Raw genomic sequence first — 26,379 nt, forward strand, 5'->3', positions numbered from 1 at the left:
TTCAAACGCCGATTACAGAGAAACCCTTAGATATATACGGTGACGTTTTAAGCCAACATCTCTTGACCTTTTTTTTTAATTTTTGAAAGCCGATTCCGGCGAAACCATTGATTTAGTGCAAAATGCTCCGTATCGCCGTAATCGGCCTAAAACAGTATGGTGACCTAAGTTTCAAGAAAATATTATATTAAATAAAAAGTTACAATTTTCAAAAGTCGATTACGGCGCCACCGTTGGAGCTAGCGCAAAATATCCAGCACCGCTGTAATCGGCGTAAAGCAATATATGAGATTACGAATGTTTCAACGGAATATCTATTAATTCAAATATTTCAATCGTCAAATGCCGATTACGTCGACACCTTTGATTTAGTCCAAAATGCTCAGTATCGCCGTAATCGCCTTAAAACACTATGGTGACCTGAGTTGCAATACAATATTATATTCAATAAAAAAATTTAAAATTAAACGCCGATTACGGTGACACCGTTGGTGCTATCGCAAAATGTCCAGCACCGCTGTAATCGGCGTAAAACGATATATGAGATTACGAAGGTTTCAAGGGAATATCTTTTAAATAAAGTATTTCAATCTTCAAATGCCGATTACGTCGACACCGTTGATTTGGTCCAAAATGCTAAGTATCGCCGTAATCGGCTTAAAACACTATGCTGTGACCTGGGTTTCAATACAATATTATATTCAATAAAAATTTTTAAAATTAACGCCGATTACGGTGACACCGTTGGAGCTATCGCAAAATGTCCAGCACCGCTGTAATCGGCGTAAAACGATATATGAGATTACGAAGGTTTCAAGGGAATATCTTTTAAATAAAATATTTCATTCTTTAAATGCCGATTACGTCGACACCGTTGATTTGGTCCAAATTGCTCAGTATCGCCGTAATCGGCTTAAAACAGTATAGTGACCTGAGTTTCAAGACAATATTATATTAAATAAAAAGTTTCACTTTTCAAAAGCCGATTACGGCGACACCGTTGGTGCGAGCGCAAAATGTCCAGCACCGCTGTAATCGGCGTAAAACAATATATGAGATTACGAAGGTTTCAAAGGAATATTTTTTAATTCAAATATTTCAATCGTCAAATGCCGATTACGTCGACACCGTTGATTTAGTCCAAAATGCTCAGGAAGCGCCGTAATCGGCTTAAAGCAGTATGGTGACCTGAGTTTCAAGACAATATTATATTAAATAAAAATTTTCAATTTTCAAAAGCCGTTTACGGCGACACCGTTGGAGCTAGCGCAGAATGTCCAGCATCGCTGTAATCGGCGTAAAACAATATATGAGATTACGAAGGTTTCAAAGGAATATCTTTTAATGCAAATATTTTAATCGTCAAATGCCGATTACGGCATAATCATTAATCAAATAACAATTAAAATTTTCGGTTTTATTCTTCCGGAAGCTTCTACCGGAGCGTAACTCCTGGCAAAATAGCCAAAATTCGTGGAAATCGTCTTCTCAGAACGCAATCGGTTCCGTTCTAATCTCATCACGGCACAGATGGGCTCTGCCAGCGCCGATCTTCTAATAACTTTAATAACAGCACGATCACGGCTAGTCCATTGTTAACGTTTTAAACTAGGTGCGAATTAATAATTGTTCTTCGTTATTAAGGTGTTACGGTACCGTGGAAACGTCCAGCTCGGATGCAAACTGACGTTATCTCGTTAATCTAATCCATATTAAGCAGGACACACTATCTAAATCATCTGCTGTTGGAATAATTGCCCAGTAGCCGAGAGAACTCGGACGAAAATCTCCGTCACATGTGTCAGCAAATTTACGTGCGAGAATCCAGAGTGCCGTGGGCAGGTAATTAGTAGCGTTAACAGATGGAGTCGCATCTACTGCAGGCTTGCCAACGTTTAAAAATTCTCTAAGCAAACGGCCATGAATTTAAATAGAGAAGTGAGCGAGAAACAGGTGCAACGAGCACACATGGCCCACTTTTCACACACGCTGGCTAAGGACAATCAGGGTGGCTGCGATTTGTTGTGACGTGGTAATGGTGGGTTTGATATAAGGAAGGGGTGAAACAACATACAATTTTTTTTGAAAAAAAAAGCTCAACTTTTTGTCCTCATGAATAAAGACTAAAGTCTTATTTCTATTGTTAATATGGGTTCAGTTACCGAGGCGATAGCCGAGTAATGAAAAATGATTAAATTTTTCGCAAAATTCGACAACGCACAAGAAGAATAAAGAATAATGAAACGTTTTGTGCCGATTTTTTTATACCACCCAGTGTGTCTCGTTTCAAAAAAAAAAGTGTATTCGGCAGCTGCTGTAAAAATCCTGACAAGTGTCTATTAGAGGCAGTGAAAGACGCATTGTAGATGATTAGCACAGCGTTGACAGAATTGTGGGCGCGAGCAAACAAACCCCATGCTCGTAAACGTAACACGAGGAAGTTAATCATTAAAGGTAAGAAAGAACAGTCGTCGCCGCCGACGCGACGCTATTTTCAGACGTCGCTTCTGACAGCGTCCAAGCTGCATATTTCGAGAAAAGTGCGGCTTCCTGTGCACTAATTACACGCTACGACTAGCCAACGTAAACAAAAAATGTCGATCAAGTGTTGCCAACCGTGAGAAAACGTAACGTATCAATGACGCCGAGGAGCTAATGAGGAAAAGGGAAAAAGGGGGTTTGATGGAAATCAATTTTACCACTTGTTTTAGCAAAGTCTCCTAAACTAGCTAGCTATGGATTTCGCTCAAAATAGATTTCGTAGATTTCACATCTGCAAGCACTTTTCTATTTTCTTTTTTTATCTATGTTTCTGATATTTCACGGCTTAATGATAAAAAGAAATTTGCTTCAAATATTTATTGTACCTGTATTTATTTCTGATTCTTGTTTCTTCTTGTTTTCTTCTTTATTTTTCAGTTTTTTTTACCAATCGAAATGACTTTATTTTTATTACTTTTATGCTTTATTTTTTACCAAGCGAAATGACTTTATTTTCATTACTTTAATGCCCTATTTTTTTAAATTCTTCACATTTATCTGTTTTTTTTTTCAACTTGATTTATCATATATTTGTTTATCACTTTTTTTTTATTTTTCATACCGTCACAAAATTCTGCCACATCTTCAAAGTATTTTTAGTTTTTATTATTTATAGCACACTTTACATTTTCGTCATTTTTGTTTTGTAACTGTTTTTTTTTATTTCTTTTTGGTCGGGTCAGGTCAGGTCAGGCCTGATTTTGTCAGCCAAATTTTTGGAAAATTTTGTCAAAATTTAACTTCAACTTTTTTGATCTACTTTTTCTTGTTACTAAGCAAGTTTCTTGTACTGACACAAAACTCCACCATTTTTTTTCGATAGTAGTTCTAGATTTCATCAACCTTTTGACCAATTTATCTATATTTTTCAAAAGCTCTTATCTTTCTTTATTTCTAGTACTTTCTTTTTTATGTTCAAATTTTAGTCAAAAATCGTCTTGTATTTCTATCTTGTCTGACTTTTTTACTTTAGTCAGAAACAAAATATAACATGAGTTTTAGGTTTTGTGTGACTTTTTTATGTCTAAAAACTAACTTAGAACGTTTAAAATTTTTTAAAACATATGTTGCTTTTCTTCACTTTTGTTTTTTGTTTACCTGTTTTAATTTGATCATCATTTTCAACTTCAACTTATTTTGCTCTTCTTATTTCTAACCACTTGTATGATTAAGAAAATTTTCTAATTTGTCAGAAAATACTATAAAACTTGAACTTTCCTCAAATTAGCAATATATTTTGTTAAAAATTGGTTCAGATAACAATATTATCTTCTCGTTTTTGAGTAGCTGATCTCATCTATTTTTTTTATTTAATGAGCTACCTTTTAAAACTTTCTCAGCTATTAGAAGTTGGTCAGAACTAAAAACAAAAACAAGATATACAATACAATTTTTCTTCTTCTTCTTTTTCTTCTCCTTCTTTTTCTTCTTGTTCTTTTTTTTTCTTCTTCTTATTCTTTTTCTTCTTCTTCTTATTCTTTTTCTTCTTCTTTTCTTCTTCTTCTTCTTCTTCTTCTTCTTTTTCTTCTTCTTCTCTTCATATTTTAGCCTAGAATCTCTTTGCTTTGTACGACTTTTCTTTTTTATTAAGAGCGTTGTAAGTTTTTCTGACAATATTTCTGTCCAAAGAGAAGTTCACAGTTAATATCACCTTGATATAATAGCTCTTCTTTAAATCTTTTTTGTGTGAAGTTACTTCCACTATATCTTCAAGTTTCTTGTTTCTTTTTAGTTGTTCGTATACAATTTTACTTGGTCACTCTGTGCAAAGTAGGAAATGTAAATTAATTTAGTTTTTAGAAAAAACTAGTAAATTTTGCGCAACCCGCGCCAGAAATAGTAACTCCTGACCATGAAGTGCATTTTAAGTTGCGTGTTTTTTGAAAAACTGCTCGTAATAACATACGCAGAACGGTTGTAATTTATGTTTACTTAAATATGCAAATACCGGTATCAATTTTATAAATAATGTATGTATTTGCGTCGCAGAGACAAATCAGTTCAAACCCTTGCGGTGCCCATTTAGAACGCTTGAGTTATGGTAGTTTCTGGTCGAGAATCTCGTCGAGGTCTTGATTAAGGCACTTCATATCTCCGAGTTAAGTACCTGCAATGGTAATAACGCTGCGGTATGATGTACGAGGGTCGTTATAAAAATGCGCTGCATTTACATGTGTTGCGGACTTATTTACAGAGAGCCGGACCGTTACGGTGCGTCGTTTATCCTCCGCCACGGACAGGAAATCTAATTTCGATTGACACCAACCTACAGATATGCAGTTAACTCTTAAACTTATGCGTGTTATGTAAATTTGTTGCAAGCTCGCCTTCGAGTACGTCAATGGGAATTCGCACTAAATTACCGACAAAATTACAGCAACCACTGCGGAATGTTACTATATATTTATAAAATCGAGCGAGTTCACCTCTACTGCATGTAAATTGCTCCAGCAGAACAAAAAGATTTATTGATTTAATAGAGAAATATTGTTTATGACGTGGCTATTAATACGCAAATCGACGGTGCTGTTGCAAGGTTGGAGGCCCTGAAGTGAAGAAATTTATCTTAATAACAATAAATGACCTTTTTTTGGTTTGATTATTAAATCGAGACGAAAAGGACTAATCACTTTCCATTATCGTCCAGCGAGTAGCTATCTTACTTAACAATATTAATTTGCAACCAGGCTTTGTCTAATTGATTTCAAATGCTTTGCTGTTCTAGATAATTAGTCTACTATGACTGGATTAAAATCATTTTAATTAATAATTTACACCACCCACGTTACCGCCAACAAAAACCAAAACCGGCCTTATTCTAGAAAAGTTTACTTATTTTACTATATTTTCAGCTTGACTGAGTTTATACAGTAAATGAGTAAACACTAGAAAAGCAAAGATTTACTCAAAATAAGTTTGTAGTTATAACTGAACCATTTAATTTTTTTGCGAAAAACTTTATCAAGGTAATATTTTAATAAAATTTGAGCCTAAATTTTAATTATAAGCTAAGTTTTATTTCTGTTGATATTGATCTACCCTTTTGTAGCTGGTAGAAAATTGTTTCATGGTTTTGGGTTTCAAAAAGATAAAAGAAATATAACTATGACTAAGAAATTTGGTTCTTGATACCGATAACGATTGAAATGAGAATGTAAGGTCGGCCTAAGACCGGTATTTAAGGTTCAATTTGTAAACTCAAACTCGGAATTTTTTGGCAAATAATTTTGTGAACATTTTTTTTTGGTTTGAATTATCTGGAACAGTTATAATTGAAGCAAGTATTTGCTCAACAATTGAACAGGAAATTAAACGTTTCTAATGTAACAATGTGTCTCCAATAATCTCTTTAATGGTATATTTGAATATTTTTGTCTTTTTTTATAGCTTTTGCTTTTTTTTGTAAGTTATTTTAATTATTTGAGATTTTATACTAACTACATTATACTAGTTTAGGTTCAATTTAGAGATTTTAGGTCTGGTCAGGTCAGGTCAGATGATTTGAATTTTTATGCCAAAATATACAGGTATCTCAAAAAATTGCCTAACTCGAAAAAAATTCTAAAAGATTCAGAAAGACAGATATGTTGGTTTTAAATGTTTCATTTATTGTTTTTAAGGACAAAAGAGGTAGTGTGAAAATATTGTTATAAACACACACACTTTAATGTTTCAGGTACTGAAAAAAACCTGAATGTGACAAAAATTTTTAAAAATTATAGTTGATCTTTTTTTTTTGTTTTTGAATTTTCGATGATTTAAAACCAACTTTTATTTGACAGTTAGTTATTAATTTGAACCTTACATAATAATAAAAATTACTGACTGTATTTTTTTCACTACTATGTACTTAAAAGTAAAAAGAATATTCCGGAGAAAACACTACAAAAGCCTCCAAAGTAGTTTTTATCAATATATTTTTCATCGAAAAGTTTTTATAAATGTTGATACTAGGTATCATAAGTTTATAAGTATCCTTGGAAATTTGTATTTTGTATTTTTATTTATATTTATTTTTTAAGACACTTTCTCTTTCTATTGTTCATTTTTGTGACCATTTCTTCTATCCTTGTTTCATTTTATCTTGTCTCTAACCACTCTTATGATAAAAATCTTTTCTAAACTCTCATAAATTGCTATAAAAACACTTGTTCCCAAATTAGCTATCTATTGATTTTTTCAAATATTAGATTAGTAAATAATAAATGCCTGTAAAATTTTTTCTCGTTTATTTGTAGCTTTTTTATTTCATGAGTTACTTCTTAAGACTAATTTTTTATCAGCTTTAATGTTTTTTTAATCAGTGTTTATAGATTTTTGTACTGTTTTTTTCTTCTTCTTCTTCTTCTTCTTCTTTAATTTTCAGCTAAAAATCTCTTTGTTTTCTTGTTCTGGATCAGCTCTCACAAGTTTCCCGCTTTGTTAAAAGAGGTTTTTGAATAATTTTTATCGAAAAGCTTTTATAAATGTTGTTTTATTTGTGAATAAGTATCATAAGTTTATAAGTATCCTTGGAAATTTTTGTTTTGTGTTTTTATTTTTGTTAATTTTTTTAAGACATTTTTTCTTTCTATTCTTCATTTTTGTGACCATTTCTTCTATCCTTGTTTCATTTTATCTTGTCTCTAGCCACTCTTATGATAAAAATCTTTTCTAAACTCTCATAAATTGCTATAAAAACACTTGTTTCCAAATTAGCTATCTATTGATTTTTTCAAATATTAGATTAGTAAATAATAAATGCCTGTAAAATTTTTTCTCGTTTATTTGTAGCTTTTTTATTTCATGAATTACTTCTTAAGACTAATTTTTTATCAGCTTCAATGTTTTTTTAATCAGTGTTTATAGATTTTTGTACTGTTTTTCTCTTCTTCTTCTTCTTCTTTAATTTTCAGCTAAAAATTTCTTTGTTTTCTTGTTCTGGATCAGCTCTCACAAGTTTTCCGCTTTGTTAACAGAGGTTTTTGAATAATTTTTATCGAAAAGCTTTTATAAATGATGTTTCTTTTGTTTATAAGTATTTTTTTTTCTATGTTTGGCAAATAAAGAGACATTTTCCAGTTTCTAAGTAAATAAAACTGCAAAATTTGCCACGTCCTGCTTAAAGTGCACTGAATTTGTCTTTGACTTTGATTGAGTTTAATTTAAAAAGGACAATTATTGATAAATCCACAGTTAAGACAAATAATAAATAAATAAAAATAAAATAAAACGGAATATCACAAAACATCGTCGAAAATCACGATTTCACAAAAATATTTTTTTTTTATTTGTTTTTGAGTTTATTTCTGTATACTGATACGATATGTTGAATTAAAAGTTAAACAAATTCTTGTTATGGAGTTTGAGGCTGTGAAGAAATGTGAAAAGACAAAAAACATAAAATTCAATTATCGTTTTTTGAAACTGGAAATTACAAATTTTTGGTAGAGACTTAACGACTAGATACTTTAAAATCTGTTCTTTAGAGAAGATGTAGATTAAATAAGTATCATAGAAATTACCAGTTACAATGTGCATTAATTTTTCTACCAGTAGATAAACTAAAGACCAACAAAAATGTTTGAAGGCCAAAATTGTAATAAATTATGATAATGTAGTGGTTTGAAAAATTAAAATAGGATAAGGAAATGATAGTCAACGTTCTTTTTAGAACAAAAACTTGAAGAATCAAATTATAGAAATGCAATTCTTGTTCAACAAAATCTCGATGCGTTCGTCGATAATTTCATTAAGATTGCATTACATAAGAACTCAAACCAGTTACCTACACCGACTGTACAAACAAAACGTAAAAAAAACAACACCGATAATAAGGTATAAGTAAAAGAAAATCCCACGTGAAAAATATTAGAAAAAGGAGAAAATAGTTCATGCTGGTGCAAGTCTTCTACCAGTTCCCCGTCGCTGCTATATAGTTTCCGTTGGTCGTAATTCATTTTTTTGTGTTGATTTAATGCAGGTCTACCTCTTGCAACTAATTATTCACGTTAATGAAAAAGCTCGAGCTAGTCAAGTCGGCGGCGCCTGTGCTTACCGACCATGCAGCACTAAACTCCACGGATGTGTCTTGTCTTCCTGTCCTGCCACTGCACGCAACTCCTCACTCAAGCCAAATTTATGCACTGCCCTATTTTTCCATCACGTTTCTCACGCAAATAAGCACAAAATGCGATAAAATATTCACAATACAGTTAATAATAATACGAGTACTTGAAATTCGTTATGCAACGAGCGTATGCGAGTTGCATACTTGTACACTCGAAGCGTTATTTAATTTTTTGTGTTGGGTGTTTTAAAATAATTTTTATAATCTTAAATCCAGATATTAAAAAGAAGGCAACAAAAAAAATATTGTATGCTCTTCTCGATTTGGGCCCAATTGACTGTTGTTTGTTGGTAATCTTCTGTTGCGGTTCACACGAAAGGGGAAACGGAGAAACAAATAGAAAAACATTCGTACAAACACGCGCACAATGGGGCATAAAAAAGCATATTGTTGTGTGTGCGCTAGCCGCAGGGGGGCTGCCGGCCCCCTGTTGGGTCTTACGTACGCACAAAGAACGCAATGAAAGCCGCCGCTGCACGTCCAAGCCCTAAGCAGATTCGGATACAGATGTAGCGGAATGGCTTTTGTGGCCTGGTTGGGCGTTGAAATCTCCCGTTTCAGGAAGCCGGCCGTCCTTTCAGGGACAAGACGACCGGCGCGTCAATGTTGGGTTATTGTGAGCGCGGTTTTGGAATGGGCAAAGAAATAGAAAAACAGTAACAAAAAGAAAAACAGAAAAATCAACGTAAAATATGTGGGAAAAGGCTAATCATGATAAATTATCGATTGACTGACACTTGTATGAAAGTTTGAAAGAACTGAATAAGAATGAAAAAATAATAATAATCAAGGCCTTTCTGGATATTTTATTATTCACAATACAGTGGCATTGGAACATAAAACCTGCTAATAATGTTCATACATATAATTCTTTTGTTGATGGATTAGACCATAAAGAACTGTTCAAACAAATCGGGATTTGTGTCAGGTGAAGACAATACAAATCATCCTTGTAGTATGTGAGAAAAAATTACAATTGTGGATGTGATTTAATCTTTGAATAATTGACTTTACACTTTTTTCTGAAGGAAAACAAAATCAATTTGTGCAGAGGTTGGGGAGCTAAAATGTCACCTTTTGTTTAACAATTTATAAAAATTTGTAAAAAGTAGAACAAGTTTAAAAGAACCGAAAAACATGAGATTATTGACAAAAATCTCTCTTTTGTACCTAATTCTATTAAGTTTTTTTTGCTAATTGCTAATTTGTGTTAAAATCCTTTTCTTTAGTTCAGCAATTTTTGCAAATTTGAAAAAAAGGATGAAATAATAAAAAAATTAAGAACATATGCATCAGAAAGCAATTCCTATTCGATTTTTTTGAAAAACTGCTAGTTTGTTTAATTTATCAATAAATAATTAAATTTCACGTTTTATTTAAAAACAGAAATAGAAGAATAAATATAATAAATAATAAAATAAAAAAATATATAAATAAAAAATGATAGGAAAATTAAAATTGGTTATAACATAACAAAGCTATGAATTAATTATATTCTTTAGTAGATTTCAACGATGATAAAAAAAATTAAAATCGTTTTAGAAATAAAAAAAATAGATTAATAAGTGAAACAAGTTTAAAAGAACGTAGCAAGAAGGTGGTAAATGCTGTCTTTTATTCGTAATTTGTTTCAATAATTTTCAGAAATAAGCGAGATTTAGAAAAGAGGAAGGAAAAAATTCAGTAGTTTTCTTAAGATTTTTTAAACTTTTAGTTTATTAGGAATGACACGTTTAATCTAGAATTAATTCAATCTGAATTTTTCTAAACTAAGAGAAAAAAGTAACATTAAATTATAGACTGTAGTTGGAAGAACGAAAATAAAACTTAAATTAATTCCATTCTGGAAATAGAAAAAAACAACAGGAAATTTAATTTTGATCGAAAGTTTAAAGTAAAGTAATTGCAAACGAACGAAAAACACAGTAGTTTGACAATCTTTTTTATTCGTAAAAGTGAGTGATTTAATTTAAAACTTGACTGCACTTTTTTTCTCAAGTCTAAAGCAAAACAAAAAAATTAAAATAGCTATTAATCTAATTGCTAAAACGAGGGATAAGACTTCATTTTTGAGTGCAGAGAGTTAGGAAGCGGTAACAAGAAGTCTCTATTTTTTTATTTTTGATAAAAAAATAAGGCAATTAGCAAAAAAGATCTTCTTTATTCGTAATTTTATAAAGGTTCTGTTTAATAATTGCTAACTTTTGAGAAAAAAATAATGTTTGATTCTGTGAATAATTAAGTTTGTACTTTTTTCTGAAGTAAAACAGACAAGAACACTTAATGAAATTGACTTTTGGTGCTGCCAGAACGAAGTAATAAAATTTTAATTTGAATCAACTTAAGATTTAAAAAAAATGCATAAACTAGTTTTCTACAGTGCGTTCAAAAATTCTTTAGATCAACTCTTGCTGTAAAATTTTGAACGTTTGTTGATTTCTTACAATTATTACATAAGAAAATACTGCCGTTGAAGAAAATCGCAAGAAAATTACTTCAACAATAGTTTATCAAAGACTAGTTTTATACAGTGCGTTCAAAAATTCTTTAGATCAACTCTTGCTGTAAAATTTTGAACGTTTGTTGATTTCTTACAATTACTACATAAGAAAATACTGCCGTTGAAGAAAATCGCAAGAAAATTACTTCAACAATAGTTTATCAAAGACAATAAAAATCTGTCAACATAAATTTCACAGCAAGAGTTGACCTAAAGACATTTTGAACGCACTGTAGAAAAAATATTTGGATTAAAATGTTGTATATTAACATCAATAAAGATTGTAATTTTGTTTTTATGATTGTGTTTTTTTTTTGATAATTTGATATGTAGTTTATGAGCAGAAATAATAGTTTCAATTTATAAATATTTGAATTTTAAATAAAACAGAAAAAAACATTAAAGTGTACTGCAGCTACCGAGTCGATCTGTAGAGACTTAGGAAGACCTTCTTTTGATTTAACAATCGTAACAATTAAATAAATTCTGTAAATTTAAGAATTTTAGAAAATCAAACATTGACGGGAAGAAAGAACTAAACTAACTAAAACTACTTTAATTTGGAGTAAAATAGCTGCCAGGAAGAAGTAATAAAAGTTGATTTTTGAGAGGATTTGTGGAGGATTAAGAAGGTGTATGTTCTTTTAATTAAAAAAAATTTTTTTTTGAAAGTATAAAAGCTTTCATTTATTTGTAATTTTTCAAATTTCAAACAGCTCCTGGCCTGAACTAGGAGAAAATATTGAAATGGAAGCAGCTACTGGTAGGCGAGGTAATAAAGCTCCACTTTTAATCTCTCCGAATGTAAATTTCGTAATTTTTCCTTGTATATCCATCGAGCGCTAGTTGCGTGCGTGATATCTCAACGGTTCACGTCGTCGCAATTAAAAATTTGAATAAGTCCGCTCTCTGCGACATAAATTACTAATAAATTCCGGCGCTGATTGCCTAATTAAAGTCTCTCTGTTCTTAATGTCCCCACACGTAAAATAGCTCCATTCGAAATTAGGCGAACAAATTGTGCAATAATCCCTCGTCCGAGCGTGATTTTTATTTATTTTTCCATAGACCGCCCGGTTGATTTTTTCGTTGCACTGTCGGAGATAAATACATAAAGGAACGGTTTGATTTGTACGGGGAATAATAGCCGGCCCCCTGTTGACTCAAACACGGGTATAATATGTAACATATGCCCGAGTGAGCCCATTCAACTGATCGGCTCGCAGTTTATACGGTTATAACGTTAAAGAGGCCGCAAATAGCCGCATCCATCAACCACTTTGGCTTAAACCCAATAATCCGGATCGACGGCCGACACGATGGACCGTGAAAAGCGAAAACACCGAAAAATTTATCATTTTTGAGGGACGAAACAAATATCAAAGTTGTGGGTTTGGAAACAGCTGGGGAGATGTGATGCCAAATGCGTTGGGACACGAGTTATATTAACAGCAAATTTATCTTTGCGAAGTTTTGCAAAACAAGCTGTTTTAAATTGTCAAACAACGAATTTTTCAGTTGAAGCTTTGGATAATTTATTGGATTATTAAGAGAGAGGGCAGGGATTGTTGTTGGACACAAAATATTTCCAACAAGTTTTTCGTTTTTTTTTCCTACCTATTGTTTTATTTATATCTGTCTTATAAAACAAGAGGTGAAACCGTTTACAAAAATGGAAAATTCTGGTCCACATTTTTGATGAAATAAACTAGATTTTATTAAAACCTAATAATAAAATTTGCTGTAAAACAGCTTGGTTTAATGAATAAATGATGAATATATCAATATAATAAATATAAGATAAATCGAAATATTTAACATTTTCTGAAAAGAGACTCAATAATTTGCCTTATACCGTGTGGAAATTAATAAATGTTAATCAATCTCATTTTCATCTTTCACTCAGTTGAATGAATTTTGCTGTAAATACTATGAAGAATTTAGAAGTTTTTTGAATGATGTTAGAAATTGTATTATCATGCATTTTATCGAATTCGGAGAGTAGAGATAAGTTGAATCTTAATGTCATCAAATCAATTAAACATCTAATAGTTGGTCTTTTCATACAAATTTTTTGAGTAGTTTTTAAAAAGTGGAGTTTTTTTTGAAAATGTAAAGAACATAGTTGACCACCCAATTTTCCTTACAATAATTTGTAAGAATTGCAATTTCTTGCAATAAAATCTAACCTTTTTAAATTATTTTGTCAAAAAGGTGGAAAAATGTAACACCCAGGTCTTTAACAAAATCTAATCCTTTGAAAGCCATTTTTTTTAATCAAAATAATAATGCTCAAAAACTGACACATTAAAAAACTGCATCAAAAACACTTTGTCAGATTATAGTATAATTCATTTTTTGTTAACAAAGTTTTTTATTATTTCTTAAAATGTTAAAATATCATCAATAAACGGACACAAAGAAGCGGGCCAAATATGGAACCCTGCGGCGCTCCAGACATGACTGCAAATATGTCAAATTCAAACCCATTTAGTAAAACATTATTGTTTTCTATTGTAAAAAGTTGTAAAAAGTCTATTTTAAAGACAAGTTTTTAGAAAAGTTTGCATATAAAGCTATGTTTTTCGTGGCAGGTTATGTATTTTTTAACATGAAATAGGGGTTCCTTACCAAACTTTTACTAGAATTATTGAGGAAATACGTCGATAGATAGTAAATATTAGTTTTTTTTTGTTTGTAAATAGGAATTATACGTAGAAGAGAATTTATGCAAATTAAGTATTAGAAAAAGAAAAAGCAAAATTAAAGAAAATAGAAAATAAAAAATAAAATAAATAAAAAATACATGGTGTGCTTCAAGAACATCTAATAATTGGTCTCTTGATAAAATTCTTTTGAGTAGTTTTTAAAAAGTGGAGGTTTTTTTGAAAATGTTAAGAACATAGTTGACCACCCAATTTTCCTTACAATAATTTGTAAGAATTGTAATTTCTTTCAATAAAATCTAACCTTTTTAAATTATTTTGTCAAAAAGGTGGAAAAATGTAACACCCAGGTCTTTAACAAAATCTAATCCTTTGAAAGCCATTTTTTTAATCAAAATAATTATGCTCAAAAACTGACACATTAAAAAACTGCATCAAAAACACTTTGTCTGATTATAGTATAATTCATTTTTTGTTAACAAAGTTTTTTATTATTTCATAAGAAGTTAAAATATCATCAATAAACGGACACACAGAAGCGGGCCAAATATGGAACCCTGCGGCGCTCCAGACATGACTGCAAATATGTCAAATTCAAACCCATTTAGTAAAACATTATTGTTTTCTATTGTAAAAAGTTGTAAAAAGTCTATTTTAAAGACAAGTTTTTAGAAAAGTTTGCATATAAAGCTATGTTTTTCGTGGCAGGTTATGTATTTTTTAACATGAAATAGGGGTTCCTTACCAAACCTTTACTAGAATTATTGAGGAAATACGTCGATAGATAGTAAATATTAGTTTTTTTTTGTATGTAATTAGGATTTATACGTAGAAGAGAATTTATGCATATTAGGTATTAGAAAAAGAAAAAGAAAAATTAAAGAAAAAGAAAATAAAAAATAAAATAAATAGAAAATACATGGTGTGCTTCAAGAACATCTAATAGTTGGTCTCTTCATAAATTTTTTTGAGTAGTTTTTAAAAAATGGAGGTTTTTTTTGAAAATGTAAAGAACATAGTTGACCACCCTTACAATAATTTGTAAGAATTGTAATTTCTTTCAATAAAATCTAACCTTTTTAAATTATTTTGTCAAAAAGGTGGAAAAATGTAACACCCAGGTCTTTAACAAAATCTAATCCTTTGAAAGCCATTTTTTTTAATCAAAATAATTATGCTCAAAAACTGACACATTAAAAAACTGCATCAAAAACACTTTGTCAGATTATAGTATAATTCATTTTTTGTTAACAAAGTTTTTTATTATTTCTTAAGAAGTTAAAATATCATCGATAAACGGACACACAGAAGCGGGCCAAATATGGAACCCTGCGGCGCTCCAGACATGACTGCAAATATGTCAAATTCAAACCCATTTAGTAAAACATTATTGTTTTCTATTGTAAAAAGTTGTAAAAAGTCTATTTTAAAGACAAGTTTTTAGAAAAGTTTGCATATAAAGCTATGTTTTTTGTGGCAGGTTCTGTATTTTTTAACATGAAATAGGGGTTCCTTACTAAACCTTTACTAGAATTATTGAGGAAATACGTCGATAGATAGTAAATATTAGTTTTTTTTGGTATGTAATTAGGATTTATACGTAGAAGAGAATTTATGCATATTAGGTATTAGAAAAAGAAAAAGCAAAATTAAAGAAAATAGAAAATAAAAAATAAAATAAATAAAAAATACCTGGTGTGCTTCAAGAACATCTAATAATTGGTCTCCTGATAAAATTCTTTTGAGTAGTTTTTAAAAAGTGGAGGTTTTTTTGAAAATGTAAAGAACATAGTTGACCACACAATTTTCCTTACAATAATTTGTAAGAATTGTAATTTCTTTCAATAAAATCTAACCTTTTTAAATTATTTTGTCAAAAAGGTGGAAAAATGTAACACCCAGGTCTTTAACAAAATCTAATCCTTTGAAAGCCATTTTTTTAATCAAAATAATTATGCTCAAAAACTGACACATTAAAAAACTGCATCAAAAACACTTTGTCTGATTATAGTATAATTCATTTTTTGTTAACAAAGTTTTTTATTATTTCTTAAGAAGTTAAAATATCATCAATAAACGGACACACAGAAGCGGGCCAAATATGGAACCCTGCGGCGCTCCAGACATGACTGCAAATATGTCAAATTTAAACCCATTTAGTAAAACATTATTGTTTTCTATTGTAAAAAGTTGTAAAAAGTCTATTTTAAAGACAAGTTTTTAGAAAAGTTTGCATATAAAGCTATGTTTTTCGTGGCAGGTTATGTATTTTTTAATATGAAATAGGGGTTCCTTACCAAACTTTTACTAGAATTATTGAGGAAATACGTCGATAGATAGTAAATATTAGTTTTTTTTTGTTTGTAAATAGGAATTATACGTAGAAGAGAATTTATGCAAATTAGGTATTAGAAAAAGAAAAAGAAAAATTAAAGAAAAAGAAAATAAAAAATAAAATAAATAGAAAATACATGGTGTGCTTCAAGAACATCTAATAGTTGGTCTCTTCATAAAATTTTTTTGAGTAGTTTTTTTTGAAAATGTAAAGAACATAGTTGACCACCCAATTTTATAATTCATTTTTTGTTAACAAAGTTTTTTATTATGTCTTAAGAAGTTAAAATATCATCGATAAACGGACACACAGAAACGGGCCAAATATGGAACCCTGCGGCGCTCCAGACATGACTGCAAATATGTCAAATTCAAACCCATTTAGTAAAACATTAGTGTTTTCTATTGTAAAAAGTTGTAAAAAGTCTATTTTAAAGACAAGTTTTTAGAAAAGTTTGCATATAAAGCTATGTTTTTTGTGGCAGGTTCTGTATTTTTTAACATGAAATAAGAGTTCCTTACCGAACCTTTACTAAAATTATTGAGGAAATACGTCGATATCAGTTTTTTTTATGTTTGTAAATAGGAATTATACGAATTATGCATATTAGGTATTAGAAAAAGAAAAAGAAAAATTAAAGAAATTAAAAAATAAAAAATTAAATAAATAAAAAATAATGGTGTGCTTCAAGAACCCATACTGAGGCCATTTCTTTTTTTTTAATTTATGTTATTAGTTTTTCTTGTTGTTGTTATAGTTTTAATGGGGATATAATTAAGTACGCTAGTATAATAGAACTCTTTAGACAACAAGCGGCAAAAAAGTTCTATAAAATTTTTTGAGCGATATGTTGATAACTTGATAACACATTGTCAAATGTAAAAATATTTACTTAAATTAAGTAGTTATTTGTTTAATCTACAGGGTGAGTCAATAGTAGGTTATTTCTGAAATGTGCTAAGATGCAACCAGAAATACTAATTACACTTACCACTTGAAACTTCATTTATTTTTTAAAACATTAATTGAATTGACATAATGTTTTATCTTTCAAATAATAATAGTTTGGCAAAACTGTCAAGACAAACTTGACAATATCCAGAACAATGTAATAGTGAATTAATTTTGAAATATTTTAACAACTACTGAACTGATCAGCTGGAATCAGTATTAGTAGTTGCATATTAAAATAAGTTTAGAAAAAACCTACTATTGACTCACACTGTATATAATAATGTTTTCTTATTATGGATTTTGTTTTTTTTTAATTTTAATTTTTTTTATCTGATAATTGTATTACAGATTGTAAGAGGTATTTATTTTGTTCAGTAGATATTTGTTTAATGTGAAAAGAGCTCTTTCCTGAAAAAAGAATTAAACTCCTTTCTGTCATGGGAAATTTTGAATCACCTTGGATTTTCAGATGTCTCAAATATTTTACAATGTGTTTTTAAATGATTCTCATCTAGTTAACTTTGAAATTGGTTTACATGAAAAAAAAAATTGTATGTTGTGAAATTTAATTAATTTCTTTTCAAAATTTCGTTAAAATGCATCTAAATTGTTACACTTTTATTATCCAAGATTAGTTTCTTAATAAATGGAGAATAGTAAAATTCGATGTATAAATGCCTGTCATTAGTTCTATAAAGCGGCATTTTCTGAAATTCACAGACGACTAGATGAAAATCATTCCAACACACATTGTATTATTTGATAATTTATAATCGGGTATTTTCTTATAAGTAAATTTAAGTTTTGATTTTATTAGATAGATACTGCTATAAAAATTTTACAATGTATTTCCCACTAACATTCAGAAATGAAGGACGAAATTATTTGTCAAAAAGTGCTTTCTTTACTTAATAATTAATAATTAATTAAGTAATTAATAATAATGTATTTACTCTTCTCTTCGTCTAAGTATTTGCTTTGATATCGTGTGACTTTCTAAAGATATTTTGCCTAAAAACGAAAAAAAGCAACGATATAGAGTGTGGTATAATTTATAATAAAAATGTGAATACATTTCTGTTGATACGATCATAACGTTAATAAACAACGTCCATCTCTTGCAAATTTTGCAATAAAAATTTCCAGCAGCGCGCTGCCAAGTTCCCCAGTTCTCAAAAGCCGTAACTTTTTGGAAACGTGAGTTACGGGATGCCAGCGCGCAAGATTTATGACAAGATGAATGAGTATGTGAATAAGATAAGCCCGCACTGTAATTTTACCAATTCAAATTCGTCAAGATATCCGATAAGAGTAAAAAATTTTCAACAATAAGTAGAAACAAATTAAGCATCCGTCGCGTCGTAAACGTATAATTTAGGCAGCTATATCATGGAACCCAGACGTTTGTCATGGTTTTGGCCACTTCCGATAAAATCTAACACCTAATTTAGGAAACATAAAATTGCAAGAGCGAGCACCGACTGAATGAATGTACTATTGTTCCACTCCGGAATATCTAATTACGCCGGAATTTATGATAGTGAACCGCTTCATTTATTCCCCAACAACAACAACAACCACGTCACGGAACTGCGTTATATCGCCCTTTTAATCACTTTTTTTTCCAGGCTGTTTGGGATGAAGAGATGCGCGCGATGTCAGGCCACCATCATCTCCTCGGAATTGGTGATGAGGGCCCGTGATCTCGTTTTTCACGTGCATTGCTTCTCCTGCGCTGTGTGCAACTCCCCCCTGACGAAAGGGGACCACTTCGGGATGAGGGATGGGGCGGTGTTGTGTCGGCTGCACTTCGAAATGCCGGTGACGGAGCCGCTGCCTCCGGGCATGTTCCCGCCCGGAATGCACCACTATCCGCCGCCGTTTCCCAGTCCGGAGTTCCACCACCAGATACCTCCACCGACGCCTGTCGAGTCTATCGGTAAAGTTCCTTTCTTCAATGGGGCGCCCACGACGCCCAGGCAAAAGGGCCGGCCCAGGAAGAGGAAGCCCAAGGATCTGGAGGGGATGACTGCAAACCTAGGTACATCCATTTATCTATTTTCACAATGTTGAAGTTACTTGCGTTCAAGAATGATTTCAACAAAACGAGAATATACATATTTCGAAAAATTATTAATAAATTTAACCAGATTTAGCTTGAGGATGAAACACAAGTTTTTTTGAGCGAATTTGCAGTATTACCTATGAGAGTACAGGGTGTTTTACGCAACTTTACGAGTACAAAAATCACGAGACACTTGATACAAAAAAATACACATTTAATTATTTAATTTTTGGAAACCCCTGACAGTAGTTGTCAAACTAACTAAAAACGTTGCAATTTTTAAAAGGGGTGAACAAACTAGAGAAGATTATTCAATTTTTTAATTTTTCAAAATTTGTAATTGAGTTCGTATTGGAATATGTAGGTTTATTGTTGATTACATTTTGTTTCTAGAGTAACTTAAATTATATAAATTGTACATGCTATGAATGATCTGATTGGTATTTCTACAGAGAAAAAAGGAAACGATGTCAAGTTTGTTTTTAATTTTTTATATTTCTTTATTTTGTATTTTTCTTTTTTGTGGTTATTTTTCTATTTATTTTTTTTCTTTTTCTAAATGATATTTTAGAAATAAGGAACACTAGAAATAGACATCAGAAACAAATAAACTTGAGAAAAAAATCAAAATAAAAGAAATAGGATAGAAATGACTTATCGTTAGATATATTTTCTCGGTTCGATAGTTATTAAGGTAGTGATAAGCTTGTTATTGTTTCAGTAAAAATTATGGAAAAGGTAACATTTATTTGACGATAAATCTCAAAAATTCACTGGAGTTAAATTATCTAGGTTCTCACATTTTCACGTAACGTTCATTAAAAAATGTTAATAAAATTAAAACACGAATAACCTAATAGTTTTTGCATGGGTCTCGTTTTTTTGAGAAATAACTTTGTCCGAATTTTTCAAAACTGTAATTATCGTTTAACCTAATCTTACTCGGTTTGTTTATGTAATAATAGCAAAAAAATTCAAAACTGGAAAATAAATTTTGTTTTGGTTTTTTTCTGAATTACTTAACCAATTAATGTTAGCTAATTTTCATCATAAAAGGGAACTTTTAAATTATTTAAATTCTATTTCTAAAAGTTGGAATTAATTACTTCGAGGTGTTATTTGTAAATCTTAAGACAAAACAATAAATATTTGACAACACGGAATTATTTGGTTTAGTTCACTTGAATAAGTATATATTTTCTAACTTTCTAGTGTTTTTTGGACTAAACTTGCTTACTAAATCTAAAAAATACGCATGTTTTATAAATTACAAAATGTTTTTGCTGCTCTGTTTGCTCTCCCTGCTCTTCCTTTCTTCGGAATAAATTTTATACAGTAATTTCTTCTTAAATGTTATTATATTTTTAATTTTTTGACAGTTTTCTACAAAAAAAACGGCAGCTTTGGAACTTTGAGAAAACTTTTAATAATTATTTTTATTTTATTTAATTATTTTAATTCTTCTAGTCCGGACTTATTTCAGAACAGTTTAATTTTCATTAAAAATTGGACAAATTTGGCTATCTCTGTTTGTTTTTCATAAGAAAGGTCATTTAGCAAATTTTTAAACAGATGTTTAAAACTAGAAAATAGCTTTCAAAGCCTGGATTTTTTCGAGATTAACTTTGACCTGACCTGACCTGACCGATTTTTCATATACAAGCCCAAGGACCTGGAGGAGATGACTGCAAACCTAGGTACATCCATTTATCTATTTTCACAATATTGAAGTTACTTGCGTCCAAGAATGATTTCAACAAAACGAGAATATACATATTTCGAAAAATTATTAATAAATTTAACCAGATTTAGCTTGGAGATAAAACACAAGTTTTTTTGAGCGAATTTGCAGTATTACCTATGAGAGTACAGGGTGTTTCACGCAACTTTACGAGTCCTGTAATGTACGCACCCAAATATACAAAAATCACGAGACACTTGATACAAAAAAATACACATTTAATTATTTAATTTTTGGAAACCCCTGACAGTAGTTGTCAAACTAACTAAAAACGTTGCAATTTTTAAAAGGGGTGAACAAACTAGAGAAGATTATTCAATTTTTTAATTTTTCAAAATTTGTAATTGAGTTCGTATTGGAATATGTAGGTTTATTGTTGATTACATTTTGTTTCTAGAGTAACTTAAATTATATAAATTGTACATGCTATGAATGATCTGATTGGTATTTCTACAGAGAAAAAAGGAAACGATGTCAAGTTTGTTTTTAATTTTTTATATTTCTTTATTTTGTATTTTTCTTTTTTGTGGTTATTTTTCTATTTATTTTTTTTCTTTTTCTAAATGATATTTTAGAAATAAGGAACACTAGAAATAGACATCAGAAACAAATAAACTTGAGAAAAAAATCAAAATAAAAGAAATAGGATAGAAATGACTTATCGTTAGATATATTTTCTCGGTTCGATAGTTATTAAGGTAGTGATAAGCTTGTTATTGTTTCAGTAAAAATTATGGAAAAGGTAACATTTATTTGACGATAAATCTCAAAAATTCACTGGAGTTAAATTATCTAGGTTCTCACATTTTCACGTAACGTTCATTAAAAAATGTTAATAAAATTAAAACACGAATAACCTAATAGTTTTTGCATGGGTCTCGTTTTTTTGAGAAATAACTTTGTCCGAATTTTTCAAAACTGTAATTATCGTTTAACCTAATCTTACTCGGTTTGTTTATGTAATAATAGCAAAAAAATTCAAAACTGGAAAATAAATTTTGTTTTGGTTTTTTTCTGAATTACTTAACCAATTAATGTTAGCTAATTTTCATCATAAAAGGGAACTTTTAAATTATTTAAATTCTATTTCTAAAAGTTGGAATTAATTACTTCGAGGTGTTATTTGTAAATCTTAAGACAAAACAATAAATATTTGACAACACGGAATTATTTGGTTTAGTTCACTTGAATAAGTATATATTTTCTAACTTTCTAGTGTTTTTTGGACTAAACTTGCTTACTAAATCTAAAAAATACGCATGTTTTATAAATTACAAAATGTTTTTGCTGCTCTGTTTGCTCTCCCTGCTCTTCCTTTCTTCGGAATAAATTTTATACAGTAATTTCTTCTTAAATGTTATTATATTTTTAATTTTTTGCCAGTTTTCTACAAAAAAAAACGTCAGCTTTGGAACTTTGAGAAAACTTTTAATAATTATTTTTATTTTATTTAATTATTTTAGTTCTTCTAGTCCGGACTTATTTCAGAACAGTTTAATTTTCATTAAAAATTGAACAAATTTGGCTATCTCTGTTTGTTTTTCATAAGAAAGGTCATTTAGCAAATTTTTAAACCGCAGATGTTTAAAACTAGAAAATAGCTTTCAAAGCCTGGATTTTTTCGAGATTAACTTTGACCGATTTTTCATATACAAGCCCAAGGACTTGGAGGAGATGACTGCAAACCTAGGTACATCTATTTATTTGTTTTCACAATATTGAAGTTACTTGCGTCCAAGAATGATTTCAACAAAACAGGAATATACATATTTCGAAAAATTATTAATAAATTTAACCAGATTTAGCTTGGAGATAAAACATAAGTTTTTTTGAGCAAATTTGCAGTATTACCTATGAGAGTACAGGGTGTTTCACGCAACTTTACGAGTCCTGTAATGTACGCACCCAAATATACAAAAATCACGAGACACTTGATACTAAAAATACACATTTAATTATTTAATTTTTGGAAAGCCTTGACAGTAGTTGTCAAACTAACTAAAAACGTTGCAATTTTTAAAAGGGGTGAACAAACTAGAGAAGATTATTCAATTTTTTAATTTTTCAAAATTTGTAATTGAGTTCGTATTGCAATATGTAGGTTTATTGTTGATTACATTTTGTTTCTAGAGTAACTTAAATTATATAAATTGTACATGGTAGGAATGATCTGATTGGTATTTCTACAGAGAAAAAGGAAACGATGTCAAGTTTGTTTTTAATTTTTTATGTTTCTTTATTCTGTATTTTTCTTTTTTGTGGTTATTTTTCTACTTATTTTTTTTCTTTTTTTCTTTTTCTAAGTGATATTTTAGAAATAAGGAACACTAGAAATAGACATCAGAAACAAATAGACTTGAGAAAAAAATCAAAATAAAAGAAATAGGATAGAAGATAGAACGAAATGACTTATCGTTAGATATATTTTCTCGGTTCGATAGTTATTAAGGTAGTGATAAGCTTGTTATTGTTTCAGTAAAAATTATGGAAAAGGTAACATTTATTTGACGATAAATCTCAAAAATTCATTGGAGTTAAATTATCTAGGTTATCACATTTTCACGTAACGTTCATTAAAAAATGTTAATAAAATTTCCAATGGCTTTAAAACACGAATAACCTAATAGTTTTTGCATGGGTCTCGTTTTTTTGAGAAATAACTTTGTCCGAATTTTTCAAAACTGTAGTTATCGTTTAACCTAATCTTACTCGGTTTGTTTATGTAATAATAGCAAAAAAATTCAAAACTGGAAAATAAATTTTGTTTTGGTTTTTTTCTGAATTACTTAACCAATTAATGTTAGCTAATTTTCATCATAAAAGGGAACTTTTAAATTATATAAATTCTATTTCTAAAAGTTGGAATTAATTACTTCGAGGTGTTATTTGTAAATCTTAAGACAAAACAATAAATATTTGACAACACGGAATTATTTGGTTTAGTTCACTTGAATAAGTATATATTTTCTAACTTTTTAGTGTTTTTTGGACTAAACTTGCTTACTAAATCTAAAAAATACGCATGTTTTATAAATTACAAAATGTTTTTGCTGCTCTGTTTGCTCTCCCTGCTCTTCCTTTCTTCGGAATAAATTTTATACAGTAATTTCTTCTTAAATGTTATTATATTTGCAATTTTTTGCCAGTTTTCTACAAAAACTTTGGAACTTTGAGAAAACTTTTAATAATTATTTTAATTTTATTTAATTATATTAGTTCTTCTAGTCCGGACTTATTTCAGAACAGTTTAATTTTCATTAAAAATTGGACAAATTTGGCTATCTCTGTTTGTTTTTCATAAGAAAGGTCATTTAGCAAATTTTTAAACCGCAGATTTTTAAAACTAGAAAATAGCTTTCAAAGCCTGGATTTTTTCGAAATTAACTTTGAACGTTTTCTCAAAAACAACGTAATGTAATTGTGTTTACAAATTTCTAATCTTTAGCTAATTTTTAACATAATAACATTTACACTCAAATTGTTACATTACTTGTTAATTTTTTTATTTCCGGGATTGGAAATGGACTATATGTGAGTTGTGATTTAAATCAAATATCACTAAAGGTTGAATAAAACCAAATTATTTAAATCAGTTCCCTTGCAAAATTTTTAATGTTTATTTGAACTATTTTCATCAATTTTTGAGTTAACTTCGATTATTCCTGAAGGCCTCATATTTTCAGTTAGATTTTATAAAATCCCTAAACTTTTTGGCACATCCGAAATTAGAAAATATACTTTCAGCTCCAGATTTTTTCGGAAAATGACCGCTTTGAAATTTTGAAAAGTTTTTTTTTGGTTTTTATTTTTCGGATTATGATTTTATTTTATTATGAACTGCAATTGTTTACAGAATAATTAACTTTTATTGATTTGCATTTTTTGTTCTCTTCACATAAAAGAATTCATTTACAAAATTTGTAAGGGGTTTAAGGAATTTTGACTTCAGGAATATTTCCGAGTTAATATTGATCTATTTTTTACAAAATAGTTTTTATATCTTAATTTCGTTTACAAATTTGTAATCTGTAGTAAACTTTTCATATTTTTTTTGTATATTTACATTTAAATTTTTACGTTACTTATTAAACCCTACTTCCAGGAAACGAGTACTAAGTCAAAATGATTTCAATCAGTTTTTTTGAAAGCTTGTATTTTTCAAATGTTTGAAGGTTCATTAAAAAAAAATCTCACAAAATTTGAGTTACCCCATATTATTTTGAAAGGGTTGACATTTTCAAGAAATTTTCACAAATTCAGATTTCGCTATTTTGAAGCTATTTTTGAAACTCCAGATTTTTTTGAGTCAAACTTTGGCTATTTTATCCTAATTTTTCTCTGACCTAAATTTGTTTAGAACTTTTTAATTCCAATCAAATACAGTAAAAGTCCTTGTGATATTTTTTCTAAAAACTGTTTATTTTATGTAAATAAATTGTTATTGGAAATGGAATAAATCATAAAATTCTTTTTTAAATAACAATGTCTCCAAAATGGTTTTTTTAGTTATTTATTAAAAAAAATATTGTGGAACTCAAGTGATTGAATTTTTTAATTCAGCCACTCGCTGTAGTTCACAGAGTACCCTCCAGTTAAAACCTCTCGTCTATGTTTATATCATTACAACGATTTTCAGTGGCTCATCACGCTACTTCCAGACAATATCCCGTTGTTATATCCGCGCAATTTTAATTTTACAGTTATAAAAAAGCTATTTGAGTTCAGTAACGTGCAGTTCCGCCGCCACCTTGCAACAAGATAAATTTCCTTCAAGCTACGTCCATAACTTATTCAGCAGCAATTTTCCACTCGGCTCTTAATCCGCTTAATCTAATTAATTGAATAATACTCGATGCAATTAAACGAAATAAAGAAATAAATGTGTGGCCATATAAAGTCCGGATTTGTCGTGCATGGCCTTACTGCACTCCATACAAGTCCATAAATAATTCATATTATGTTTTATTAATATCATCAAATTGTATCCTTCGCTTAGACTTTCATGTCTATCTCAGATCGGATGCATTCATTGCCTATGCTGATTGGTGGAAAAAAATACGAAAAAAATCGCAACAAGGGCGGCGAAACTTGTTTATTCCTACAGGAAACTTGCTCGTATCACACGGAATAATATCTGAGATTTTTATGACTATATTAAAGCGCGCAGGATTATCACACGTTCTCACGTACCGCGTCCAATTAACGTTTTTCGCCAAGATTTCCTCCACAGATAGCTAGAATTTTCTAAAATTCTTGGCCCATCGCTCGGAATCGTTATCGAATGTTATGGCATCGTAAAAGACGTTAATTACTCCATAGTTAATAAAAGTCGAGATTAGCTTGTAGCAACATTAATTAACAGCTGGTTAATTATTATTGTTTATTGAGCAGCGGCCGGAGCTGAGTCCAATTGAAATGCTGTGGGAATGACGAAATTGGCCGAGGTGTGAAAACGCTCACATAATTTT

The 26,379-nt window shown here is 29.9% G+C and overlaps 1 protein-coding gene across 1 annotated transcript in view; it reads left to right on the plus strand.

Moving 5' to 3' along the window:
- The window catches only part of LOC658656 (apterous a), a 136,184-nt gene that overhangs the window by 90,712 nt on the left and 19,093 nt on the right, over window positions 1-26,379 (plus strand). The window contains 1 exon segment of the mRNA NM_001145869.1: window positions 18,734-19,146. Within this exon segment, the coding sequence (NP_001139341.1) occupies window positions 18,734-19,146 (413 nt within the window).

This window comes from Tribolium castaneum, chromosome 1 (assembly GCF_031307605.1).
Source record: "Tribolium castaneum strain GA2 chromosome 1, icTriCast1.1, whole genome shotgun sequence".
Lineage (NCBI taxonomy): Eukaryota > Metazoa > Arthropoda > Insecta > Coleoptera > Tenebrionidae > Tribolium > Tribolium castaneum.